The 12,798-nt window shown below is 40.0% G+C and overlaps 2 protein-coding genes across 3 annotated transcripts; one reads left to right on the top strand and one right to left on the bottom strand.

Annotated features, from left to right (window-relative positions):
* The first annotated feature begins 366 nt into the window (after positions 1–366).
* On the top strand, positions 367–3,702 carry nme4 (NME/NM23 nucleoside diphosphate kinase 4). The gene is made up of 5 exons (XM_086288895.1): positions 367–618; positions 1,579–1,709; positions 1,821–1,922; positions 2,056–2,168; positions 2,305–3,702. The coding sequence occupies exons 1-5, from the start codon at positions 480–482 to the stop codon at positions 2,423–2,425; spliced, it is 606 nt and encodes a 201-aa protein (XP_086145021.1). The 5' UTR covers positions 367–479; the 3' UTR covers positions 2,426–3,702.
* Positions 3,703–3,835: 133 nt separating this feature from the next.
* On the bottom strand, positions 3,836–12,409 carry eps8l1a (EPS8 signaling adaptor L1a). Of its 2 annotated transcripts, XM_086288890.1 has the most exons (14): positions 12,192–12,409; positions 11,292–11,403; positions 11,126–11,184; positions 10,775–10,913; positions 9,586–9,674; positions 9,433–9,507; positions 9,210–9,358; positions 8,856–9,047; positions 8,524–8,629; positions 8,282–8,422; positions 8,006–8,141; positions 5,492–5,639; positions 4,986–5,118; positions 3,836–4,322 (listed from the first exon to the last, which is right to left on the bottom strand). In XM_086288890.1, the coding sequence occupies exons 2-14, from the start codon at positions 11,401–11,403 to the stop codon at positions 4,305–4,307; spliced, it is 1,497 nt and encodes a 498-aa protein (XP_086145016.1). In that variant the 5' UTR covers positions 12,192–12,409; the 3' UTR covers positions 3,836–4,304. The 2 variants fall into 2 exon arrangements, with proteins under 2 accessions (XP_086145016.1, XP_086145015.1); XM_086288889.1 differs by lacking the exon at positions 12,192–12,409 and having other exon boundaries at positions 11,292–11,484.
* Positions 12,410–12,798: the final 389 nt, after the last annotated feature.

Below are 12,798 nucleotides of genomic sequence, written 5' to 3'. Positions count from 1 at the left end.
AACAGACATCTGGCAAGTACAGATGTTACTTTAAAACAACAAAAAGATGCATTTCGGAGGCTGAATGGTCATAAAATGGCCATTTTAACATATCTTTGCTTCTGCTTTGCGTCTCCTAAGTGTTTTGTTATTATTTAGAAATACACATTTTCAACAAAAAAAGGGCAAAGTGAAGAGCAAGATCAGTGTTCAGCTCTTAAACTGAGCTGGATTTCACCTGCAGAAAGGCGAAAATATCAACTAAATAAGATTTATGCGTGGAAGTGTTTCTTTTGAAATCCATCGGGTTGAAAGCGAAGGGAGATTTTGAGTGACGCACGCGTGTACGGAGAACTAACACAGGTCTGGCATCACTGGAGTTAAATTTCAGATTGAGTGACAATGAGGAGAGACGCACAGAGGGATCACTCGTGAGTTTTTATTGATGAGGGTTGACTTCACTCAGTAGAGGCTGATAAAACGCACGTCACATTACGGCCATGCTGCAGCTGCGCGTTTTTAACAGACTTCTCCAACACTTTTATTGGAGGACTCAAGAATCCACAAAAGGTCTGTTACCTGGTTTTCCTTCTCAGCTGTGGGGTGGATACAGATCTACCTGGCGAAGAAACAAATCAAGTAAGTGACTCATTTTGTACCAGCTGCTAAGTAAAGCCATATGTTTTGCATAGTAGATAAGTATTAGTCCTTCAGATAGAACTTACGCGATTCGTTTGTTAAGAAGTGGCGATTTAAAGCAGTTGGATGCAAATTTTATGTTTTTAAGTGAATGTTCATGAATTGCGAATTAAAAATGTGCACAGTATCTTGAATACGCGATTTTTACACAGTGAAAATGACACTCAAACTGTCACTGTCGAAACCGATTTTAAAAGATTTCTGTTAGCACCGAGTCTAACAAACTTTAGTCTGTTAGACTCGGTCCAAGGCGCAGAGTCCAAGGCAAAGTTTATTTGACCCAAACTTAACGGGCACATTTGGGAAAACAAACTTGCTTGCCAAAAGCTCGGGTCATGAACTGGAACTAGGTTAGGGGTACAAAAGTTAAACGGTGCGCAATACCGACACACAAAACGCAAGTCCCATACAACACACCCAAACCTCTGTGCCAGAACCAGACTTCCATCCAGCCCGCTATGGTGTCGCTGTATTTCGCTGTCACAGCCGGTCTTAAAGATGCAAGGAGACTGCAGTTCTCGTGGATAGTCACGTGTGAATAATTGATAGCGTGCAGTCATTCATAAGGGGCTGTGTGCAGCTTCTATTCTGTGTGTTCTGTAGCTAAACAAAAGCCATACCTCTCATATGCAGTTTTGTTCAGTGAGGGTTGTTGGTCTGTTTTAGGGGTGCAAACTCGCATGCGCGCGTTAGTTTATTGTGTTGTGGGGACGTTGTGTCCCACACACACACAAATGCACGTCTGTGCGTGCGTGTGTGTTGATATGATAAATGTTGATATGATAAATACCACACATTTATAAACTGAGACACCTGCAGACTTTAGTTTGGTATTTTTTATAGTCTTCCCTGCAGTATGGTTAACAACCATTGCTCCTCTTTTGTGTCTGCTCACATCAGGTCTTCCAGATGTGAGGGAGAGGACTCTCATAGCCGTGAAACCAGATGGAGTTCAACGCCGTCTTGTCGGGCAAATAATTCACCGGTTTGAGCAGCGGGGATTCAAGCTGGTTGGCCTGAAGATGGTGCAGGTATAAGAGTTTGAAGTGTGTGTGTGTGTGTGTGTGTGTGTGTGTGTGTGTGTGTGTGTGTGTGTGTGTGTGATCTGCAAGTTTCTTGTTGAATCTGTCTCTGTTTGAAAGGTGTCTGAGGATCTCCTGTCTCAGCACTACCGTGAGCTGAGAGCTAAGCCCTTCTATCCTAGTCTGCAGCATTACATGACCTCAGGGCCTGTGGTGGTCATGGTGAGTGCTCCTCTGTCTGCCTCTTTCGAGGATACTCCTGGTTTTCTCCTTGTTACTTTTCTGCTTATTCTTGTTATAGTTCTTCAGTAGGTTTATCAGTCTTGCCAACACATGCTGCTTTACTTTTATTTAGGTATGGGAGGGGCCCAATGTAGTCCAGACATCACGTAAAATGGTAGGACACACTAACCCAACTGAAGCCCAGGCGGGCACAGTCAGAGGAGATTTCAGCGTCCATGTCAGCAGGTAACCTGACTTTATTTCATTTCATTATGTGTGCTGATATTTGTGACATAAAACTGATTTTTAACATTAAAGCCTATGAAGGTATGTGCTTTTATGACGTGGCAGTACAGTAACCATGTGTGTTGGTCACTTAAAGGAACGTTGTCCATGCCAGTGATTCACTGGAGGGTGCTCGACGGGAGATCCAGCTGTGGTTTCAGGGAAAGGATCTCCTGAACTGGGAATGCTGCAACCAGGGCAACATGATGGAGGACTGAAGATGCTTGACAGTTCAAGGCAGTGAGAATCAGTAATAACTACCTCTTCTCCTGCTGCCTAATGACAGTGCCACCACAGTTTCTCTCTCTAAGTAATTTACCTCATTAAGTGCACTAAGAATCAAAAGATTTTTGCTAAAGCAAATGTGAGATTTTAGAATACCAACTACGCATATGTACAAATAATACAGTAGGCATCTTAGTCTTAGCATTGGATTATTATTGCTATACACCAACCAGCTACAGCCATGGAAAAATACTGACTGGGACTACTGGGCATGCACTTAAGGTACCCCAAAGGCTAAGCGGCTCCTGATCTAGACCCTCTGCTTGTCAGTTTCTGCTTCATTCATGAAGGTAACTATCTTTTCAAAGAAAGAAAAATGAACAACAACCAAAAAGTTAGAAAATCTCTGCAAATAGAGAGCAATGTTTAGGTGCAGAATGGCTGTAAAGTCTGCAAACAGCCATAATGAGATACAAAGTCCACACAAACAGATGTGAGTTTTGGATCACAAAGAAACACAAAACGATCACGGGCAAAAAATGTTTCTCTACCTTTTTTTTTTTTTTTTTTTTTTTTTTTGATCTGCAAGTCTTTCAGTGTGCCTGCCTACTCCAGCAGAGTAATACATCTACCCACTTTGCAGAAATAATTCAGTAATGGTATGAAGAACATGACAGAAAGCTCGAAGTGTTGACTTGGCTTCCAAATTCCTCAGATTATGATCTGATTGAGTATCTGTGGGCCGTGCCAGAAAAACGAGTCTAACGCACAGAAATACAACCTTTTAGGTTAAGACTTGAAGGATCTGCTGCTAATGTCTTGGTGCTTGATACTACAGGGTCCAGTTAGAAGACTGATCAGAGCTGTTTTTGTATCATAATGGGTCTACAATATTAGACAGCTGGTCTTGATTTTTGTGACTGATGAGTGCATTGTTTCTGGTTAATAGTTATATGCATTTGGTCTAACAAAGAGTGTGTGTGTGTGTGTGTGTGTGTGTGTGTGTGTGTGTGTGTGTGTGTGTAATTTTATATGTGATTTGAAATTTTGTGATACATTTTTTTTTTAACTGAAAACATGAAATAATCTTTCTACCTCTCAAGAAATTAAACAAGAGTTTCCCCCATAATGTTAACTAACTGCTATCAGGTATCAGAGTTTTTATGTGAGTTTACATTTGTAGTATCGCTTTCTCGTGATTATTTTTAATCATGTTTTAACTCTTTGCACTGCTTCAAAATTTCTTAAGTATTAAAGTGAGGAGTCTATATGCAATTGCCATCTTTTTATGTATAATTTATATATAACAACAAGCAAAATAATGAAATACAGTTCATATATATATATATATATATATATATATATATATATATCTCTAGCCATCTTTATATACATACACACACACACACACACACACACACACACACACACACACACACACACACACATATCTCAGTGTTGTAAATTATGGTATTTCAGGGTTATAAGCATTGAAAGACAGCATATATTTTAGGTTGGGGGGTTACTGTCATACAAATATGTTAGCTGTAAAAATAAAAAATAAAAATCATGCACTGCATGGAAGGAATACAATTAAACCTGCATGAAGATTACAAACATGTCAAACTAAAAACCAGACGACAACAACAACAACAAATTGGTTCCCAGAGTATTTAAATAGAATTTCTTCTAAAATCTGTTGTTTTTGTTGATAAATTAGCAGACTCTGTGATTAAAATATGAGCATTACCTCTATATCAAATAAGCATTCATGTCACATCTGTATTAAAGGATATTTTAACTCTGTTACAATACATCACTCTTTCTTTGTGAGTTAATCTTTAACTCTTGGATCCATCGAAGCATCCAGTTCTAAAGTTTTTGTGCATTCTGGGGAGGACAGAAGATATAATTTGTTTTCACTTCTTAATGAAATTAAAGTTCTTGATCATATTTTTAAAAGAAAATCAGATTTAGACACATCACCAAAAACTATCTGTTTATGAAGTCTATTTACTAAAAGCAAGAAAAATCACAAAAGCTGCCCACCCACACCAAGTATAGGCAACATGTGACACATAAACATGGACTATCTTGTGGATAGTTTGTTTTTTTTTACTAGTTAAATTTGCTCTGATTTACAATCTTCCTTTTTTTTTTTTTTTTTTTTTTTTTAAATAGACAAGTTGACAAATGTTCTTACCCCAATTAAGTTTTGTTGACAAAATTTGTGAATAGGTATGTTCATTTGTAAATATTTAAATGTTGCAAATACTTCAAATAGATTGTGTTTGGCATTTACTTCCACTTAAATGAAACTATGACCACATTTTAAAAACTAATTTATACAGGAGTGCATTCAATTTGAAATTGCTCACGTTTTTGCCATTGTAAATCTTTAATCAGTTTGGGGCAGTGGCAATAATGTAAGTCTGTGCATAAGTCAAGGCTGAGCAAACAAATGACTCAACACTCACCCAAGCATATCTTTGCAAATACACACATACACACAAACTAGTACATCCAGATAAAAAAAAAAAATAGGGAACAAACCTTAAGCAGAGTCTTCTCTGCCATTATCTGGCTGTAAACATTTTCACCCTCTTCTGGTGCCACCGCAACAAACTCCTCCTTATTTAGGGAGAACAGCTGCGCTCCGTTTAAAATTCCCAGGCTCTCAACAGTGCTGAGCAGGAATGAATTACAAGATCAGCATTTTTGTGCTTTCACTGTGAAAAAGATCCTATTTTTAATATTCACCTTTTAATTTGTAAAGAAGAACTTGACTTTTAAGTCCAATTCATTACCCAGTAAAGCTATGATAAACAGTAAAGCTACAATACTTAAGCTATTTTAATCCTTATACAACTTCAGGGTTTTTGAAACCTACATCTGCAGTATTGCACACATTTATCTCCTGGCTAGCAGGAGTGCTAGTGCTAATGCGCAAAACCAATATAATATAAAAATTAAACAGCATGTTTAAACATGCTATTCCTTAGTGGAGCTTGAGTACTAACTCTAGCTAATATGAACAAATATGTTTGTGGAGTACTCACACTGCGCTGAAGCCTTTGGCAGTAAGCCAGGCTGCCACCTCAGAAGATGGAGAGCCATAGTTCAGAGGTGTAGAGTTATCAGCTGTCTGTTTAAATGAGCCTCTTCTCCGGGCTATCCTTTGTAGAAGCTCATCATTCATTATCAGAACTGTACAAAGAAGAAAAACAACTGCATTTATATACACCTGTACAGTTGTAGCTGGAGTTGCACTTATTGCTTAACATCAACAACTATGAGCCTTGCCTGTTTGATTTATGTGAAAGCAGGAATCCATGTCATATAATGCAATAAACATCATGATTTTGATTATGAAAAACACTTTAGTCAGCTGAAATAAAAATCTATACTAGACCTTTGCTGAATTACATTTTACACATATCAAACTAAAGTAAAAGTTATATTTATATGAACATATCGTTCCCCTTTACAAAGTGTTCTTTTTGTAATACCAAGCAACTTAAATTCCAAAGCAGAAATACATCTTATATTATAATAAAAAAAAACATTTTAAATTTATATTAAAACCATTAAATACGTTTTAAGATTGAAAACTTTAAATAAGAACATATTCCAGTGATTTGCAAACTTCACAAATCTATATTTTAACTTGATTTTCAGCCTGTCCCTTAAGATTTCTCCAGCTTCTCTGAATCTTTTGATGATACTATACCCTCTCATAGATGATTTATTTCATGTTTGTGACTGGTTGCCAGTTAGCCTTGCCTACAAAATGTTCCTCCAGCTATTTCTTTTTAGTACCGGTTACTTTTCCAGGCATTTCTTGTACCAACTTTTTTCTAGATGTGCTCCTGCCATCAAATTCAAATGTCATGAAATAGTAAAACGTGTCAATTTTCTTAGTTTTCATACAGTGGGGCAAAAAAGTATTTAGTCAGCCACCGATTGTGCAAGTTCCCCCACCTAAAATGATGACAGAGGTCAGTAATTTGCACCAGAGGTACACTTCAACTGTGAGAGACAGAATGTGAAAAAAAAAATCCATGAATCCACATGGTAGGATTTGTAAAGAATTTATTGGTAAATCAGGGTGGAAAATAAGTATTTGGTCAATAACAAAAATACAACTCAATACTTTGTAACATAACCTTTGTTGGCAATAACAGAGGTCAAACGTTTACTATAGGTCTTTACCAGGTTTGCACACACAGTAGCTGGTATTTTGGCCCATTCCTCCATGCAGATCTTCTCGAGAGCAGTGATGTTTTGGGGCTGTCGCCGAGCAACACGGACTCTCAACTCCCGCCACAGATTTTCTATGGGGTTGAGGTCTGGAGACTGGCTAGGCCACTCCAGGACTTTCAAATGCTTCTTACGGAGCCACTCCTTTGTTGCCCGGGCGGTGTGTTTTGGATCATTGTCATGTTGGAAGACCCAGCCTCGTTTCATCTTCAAAGTTCTCACTGATGGAAGGAGGTTTTGGCTCAAAATCTCACGATACATGGCCCCATTCATTCTGTCCTTAACACGGATCAGTCGTCCTGTCCCCTTGGCAGAAAAACAGCCCCATAGCATGATGTTTCCACCCCCATGCTTCACAGTAGGTATGGTGTTCTTGGGATGCAACTCAGTATTCTTCTTCCTCCAAACACGATGAGTTGAGTTTATACCAAAAAGTTCTACTTTGGTTTCATCTGACCACATGACATTCTCCCAATCCTCTGCTGTATCATCCATGTGCTCTCTGGCAAACTTCAGACGGGCCTGGACATGCACTGGCTTCAGCAGCGGAACACGTCTGGCACTGCGGGATTTGATTCCCTGCCGTTGTAGTGTGTTACTGATGGTGACCTTTGTTACTTTGGTCCCAGCTCTCTGCAGGTCATTCACCAGGCCCCCCCGTGTGGTTCTGGGATCTTTGCTCACCGTTCTCATGATCATTTTGACCCCACGGGATGAGATCTTGCGTGGAGCCCCAGATCGAGGGAGATTATCAGTGGTCTTGTATGTCTTCCATTTTCTGATGATTGCTCCCACAGTTGATTTTTTTCACACCAAGCTGCTTGCCTATTGTAGATTCACTCTTCCCAGTCTGGTGCAGGTCTACAATACTTTTCCTGGTGTCCTTCGAAAGCTCTTTGGTCTTGGCCATGGCGGAGTTTGGAGTCTGACTGTTTGAGGCTGTGGACAGGTGTCTTTTATACAGATGAGTTCAAACAGGTGCCATTCATACAGGTAACGAGTGGGGGACAGAAAAGCGTCTTACAGAAGACGTTACAGGTCTGTGAGAGCCAGAGATTTTCCTTGTTTGAGGTGACCAAATACTTATTTTCTACCCTAATTTACGAATAAATTCTTTACAAATCCTACCATGTGAATTCATGGATTTTTTTTTTCACATTCTGTCTCTCACAGTTGAAGTGTACCTCTGGTGCAAATTACTGACCTCTGTCATCATTTTAGGTGGGGGAACTTGCACAATCGGTGGCTGACTAAATACTTTTTTGCCCCACTGTATGTGTTTATGACGTTTCTGTCTGCCCATATTCATTTACCTCTGTCAGGTTCATCTCCCTGCATCCTTGTAGATGGTAAAACCATGCTTTGAGGTCGCACTGCTGGGGTTGCTGTAGTGGGACCCCCGCTTGATGGGGTGTATGAGAAGCGCTTTGAGTGAGGGACAGGACCTGCCTTTTGTTGTGGAAAAAAAAAGCAGGAATGAACAAAAACTACATGACAACATTAGCCAAGAAATCACAGTATGTACAGTTTCTGAGGCAGTGGCACAAATAAAATTCTGTGTATTTGTGTAGCTGTGTGTCGTCTTATACCTGTGACTCCCTGTGCACCACTGAGCCATCTTTCTCCATCTTATTCAGAGCAGACACAGGCTCCAAAATGTTAAAAGGAACAAATCCTATCTCGCCATAGCTGTTCCGACACTTCCACCAGCGTTTTGATGAGTCAATCACCTACGGAAAGATGACTCTCATTAGCCAAGTTGTGTGACGTACTCCTGGATCTAAACTCTACTTTTGTATTCAGATCGCCACCCATATTTCAGGGTGTGTACCTCAAGTGTTTCTCCTTTTAGCACAGAGAGTTCACTGCTGTTTCTGGCGACAAAGTCGTAACTGCAGCGGTAATGGCTCTCACCATGCGCATGTCCATTTCCGTCTCTGAAAAACAGATAGTATTTAAAAGATATGCAAAACATAAAAAAAATAAACATGAAATTGGAGCCAGATATCAGTAATCTTAATCATGGTTTGCCACTAAAAGCATTTGACTGATTTGATTCTAGCCAGTAAGAATACAGCCTCCACAAAAACAATCACAACTGCTATGAAACCATAATAATGTCTTGCTCTATTTGTATGTATTTACACTTCTTCAGTGGCCTACCTGGGGCTCTGTGCTGCCTGTTGAGCTTCTTCCTGCTGACTTTGTTTCTGCTTGGTTTCATTGAAAGCATCTACTTTGTGCTGAAGCTCGATGGGATCTTCAAAAGGCTGGCCAGTAGAGTCATGAGTCTGAGGCTTCCACCCATCCAGAAAGACAGGTGTATACGGAGGAACAGTCACACCGAGGTGGGAGCTGGAGAAAGTGGAACGAGCCTGTCATTAAAACCGTGTTGTGCACAGTCTCTAGTAAAGCTGACACACACACACACACACACACACACACACACACACACACACACACACACACACACACACACACACACACACACACACACACACACACACACACACACACCTGGGTGAGGTCCAGCTGGTCCCCAGTGAAGTCCACAGCTCATTTTCCTCTAAAGTCAGATGTTCCTGGAGCAGTTTAACGGCACCATTGGTCAAAGCAGGACTGATGATGGATGCAGCTAATGCTGGCCCCCCAGTGGTATTCACCATCTGTAAGAGAGAGGTCTCTACAGTAAAGATCAAAGAAAGAGGAAAAGAAGAAAAAGCACTAAATGAGGTCTCACCAGTCTGAGAGGCACAAAGATGTGGTGGAGCAGCTCTGGGGCATTGGGCTGTGAGATATATGACTTCAGGCGGTCCTGAAAAAAATCAATTTTGTTTTTTGTATTTATCAAAGAAATCTCTTTATGCTTAAATAGAACGTAGTCTAATCATACCAGCAGACTGAAGGAGTACTTGATTTTCTGAAAGATGTTCACAAAGTCTTCTTCTGGGGGAGGACTGGCTTTCATGGTCAACAAACCATCTGCACACAGAACAGCAAAATATATACACCATAGACATAAAACATAAGGTTGTTATAACCACAGCGTACAAGTATTGCTTTTACCGATACATTTACTAAATCTAGAATCAAGTTTAACATCATTCTACTCACATACAAGGTCTTGAGTAATCAGACCCCATCTTATCTTAAAGACCAAATAGTAACATATCACCCCAATAGAGCACTTTGCTCCTCAGTTACTTGAGGTTCTTATGGTGTTTAAAAGTACAATGGGAAGCAGAGCCTTCACCCTGTCCTTGAGCCTGGTTCTGCTGGAGGTCTCTTCCTGTTAAAAGGGAGCTTTTCCTTCCCACTTTCACCAAAGTGCTTGCTCATTGGGAGGGGTGGGGGGGTCACTTGATTATTGTTTTTTTCTGTTTTCTCTGTATTATTGTGGGCTTTTTTGGTCACTATGCAAATAAAATTGAACTGAACGGAGTATATCTGGAGCATGATACAGACTATCATGTGGATGCTAACACTTTAGTTTGGGGAAAATTCTGAAAAACAAAAGTAGAAATGAACAGAAATACTAGAAGCACAACATACCATGACCTTTGTTCTAGCTTGTCACAGCAAGTGCTCGTATAAGACAAAGTAATGACTAATAAGAGCCTTCCTTTAGTCCATCCCAGTGTTAATTTAGGAAACACCCAGATGAGTTTGCCAAGTTAGACAAAAAGAGAAATACTTAGTGACTCAGACTCAGACATTAATTGTGCCCAATATAAAACATAATAATATCATGCTATATGAAGAAACAGCAGTGCATAAACGTGTTCAGGTACTTGCATGCCTTGTGTCTTAGACATTCTCACGATGTGCAGGAATTTTCTGCGTTACCCGAATGTTTGTTTTTTTTTCATCCTGCCTGTTGAGTTTCAGTGTGTAAAATATTGAGTCAATGTCAATCGCTCCTTCCTCCACATGTCTGAAGCTCACTTTCATCTGCTAACCTACATTTTAAATTTCAACCTTATCCAAAACATATCTGGCTCTTCGGTATCACTCGAAGAGACAGGTTTCCTTGTTTCCAATATAAGTCATTTATTTTGGTCAGAAATTGTCGAGGTCCTCACCTTCTTGGGTCTTTTTATCCTTCTTGGTCTTCCTCTCGTTTTTCTTTTTCCTTTGGTTGAGGACAGTCTGGGCTTCTGCCGCCTGTTGTAAGCGCGACATGAATCGCTCCACATCGTCAAAGCAGTGGTTCATAATCTCCTGAGGAATGATTCACACACGAGGCTCTCATCATATCGCTTGTTTTTGATTTTAAAGAACACTACACCACATCGGTTTACTGTTTCTAAAGTTTAGATAATAAATCTGGGGTTATTGTTCATATGTGTGTGATTTTCTGATTGTGTTGATAATTTCCAAGTCTTGTTTGTACCCACTCATATATACAAAAAAAGAGGCGTATGAGTACGTACCACTTCTCTGTCTGCATTCAGTGGAGGGATCTGATTCGACTCCCCACTGGTACCATTCTCTGAGCAGAAATAGAACAAGGCCATTAATTCAAAGTTTACAAAAAGCATATGCAAAAGATGGAAACACATGTTTTTGCCAACACCACATTCTTGGAGAGGAGTGTACCTTTGCCAGACTTGTTAGGAACCCCATCAGAAAGCTCCTGCTGTCCTTTAAGGACCATAACTCGGACACCTGAAGGCTTTCTAGGGAGCACCGATGGAAGTGATGTTGACATCTGTTTCACGTGGACATAAACAGAATTCAATGTAATATACACAGAATGGGGAATGATGTTTTGGTAGCACAGCAATGACATTTACCCTTTTTTTATGTCTCCTTTCTTGTCCCACTTGAATTGTTATATTTGATCTCTCGTCCTTAGCGTTTTTAAACGTTCACATGTAGATAACTAGTCTTCAATGATATAAAAGATTCTCATTAACTTTGCCTGCCTGACATCTTGGCGTCATATTAATTATACCCATTACATCAAAAAGAAAAGATGATTAAGAGCACAACAATGGCACATACCACAGGCTGATTGTAAGAATGCCGAGTATTCAGCATTGTGCATACTGGCATGTTCACATGCAGGTAAGTGACAGGTACACTACAGGAAAAGATACCAGATGGTATGCAGATGATGCAACAATCAAAGCGCGACAGAGAAACTCCACCACAGCTCAGTTTTTCTTAAAAGGCTGTCCTTTACAGGTCATACAGTAGCTTTCTATCCTGACATCTCATCTTTCTGCCTTTCTCCTTCAGCAGTTCATGCAATTAACAGCAAGCAAATACACGCACTGACGTTTTGAGCACCTGTTTGTACACCGCCCCAAATGTACTCCTCTGAGAAACATTACTGACACAAGATAGCCGTCCTAGATCTAACAGGTGTATCTGTCTCTCTCAGTTCCTACCTCTGTTTTTCCCCCTCTCTTTCTCTTTCTCACCCTCTCTCTCTCACACACACACATACACTTTACACAAGCTAATTCTTTAAACCGACATACATCAACGTACCTTTTGGTGTGTCTCGCGTGTTTGAATCCGGGGTAAAGACACCACTCCTCCTGCTCAAGTGACTGTAGTGAGTTTGGCTGTTTTGCGAGAGGATGTCTTTCCTCCTTGGGATGTGCCAAAACAAGAAAAACAAGTCTGGCGTCCTTTCGTAGTCACACTGCATTGTTTTATTCCCTCCTATAACACACAGATACAGAGGTTGGCTCTCTCCCTCCCTCCCTGAGATTCTTTCTCTGCATCTTGGTGAACTTCTCCTTCCTTATCACAGGTATTTCAACCAACAACTGCCTGTGGCTTATGCCCAGAGCCTAACGCGATCCGCACTGCATTCTTTCTCACCAATGTAGCACAGTCTTACTCAAGCACACCACCTCCACTCATTCAGAGAAATTAAGTTTCATTTGAGCCGAGGCCAAAGCCACCATAAAAGCTGTTGGTAAAGATCTAATTTATTTGTCCTTTTACTTTGTATTCATGAACTTGTCTTTAGTTTCTACCTGCTAATCGCACAGTCACAAAAATAATAAGAATAAATTAAATATCCAGGATGCTATTTATTTATTCTAGTTGTCTCTTTCTTGGGTTCTTGTTACCCAATGGAAACCAA

The sequence above is a fragment of the Aulonocara sp. 'chitande type north' Nkhata Bay genome, linkage group LG4 (assembly GCF_057382095.1).
Source record: "Aulonocara sp. 'chitande type north' Nkhata Bay isolate Kocher_YH1m ecotype deep benthic linkage group LG4, A_spYH_male_GT1.1, whole genome shotgun sequence".
Lineage (NCBI taxonomy): Eukaryota > Metazoa > Chordata > Actinopteri > Cichliformes > Cichlidae > Aulonocara > Aulonocara sp. 'chitande type north' Nkhata Bay.
This window is presented reverse-complemented; position numbering and strand designations above follow the sequence as displayed.

Coding starts and splice junctions, on each gene's coding strand:
- eps8l1a (XM_086288889.1), bottom strand. CDS start 11,484: ATGTCATTGCTGTGCTACCAAAACATCATTCCCCATTCTGTGTATATT. Junction 11,185..11,291: donor TCCTAACAAGTCTGGCAAAG/GTACACTCCTCT, acceptor ATTTCTGCTCAG/AGAATGGTACCAGTGGGGAG. Junction 10,914..11,125: donor TGAATGCAGACAGAGAAGTG/GTACGTACTCAT, acceptor ATCATTCCTCAG/GAGATTATGAACCACTGCTT.
- nme4 (XM_086288895.1), top strand. CDS start 480: ATGCTGCAGCTGCGCGTTTTTAACAGACTTCTCCAACACTTTTATTGG. Junction 1,710..1,820: donor TTGGCCTGAAGATGGTGCAG/GTATAAGAGTTT, acceptor TCTGTTTGAAAG/GTGTCTGAGGATCTCCTGTC. Junction 2,169..2,304: donor TTCAGCGTCCATGTCAGCAG/GTAACCTGACTT, acceptor GGTCACTTAAAG/GAACGTTGTCCATGCCAGTG.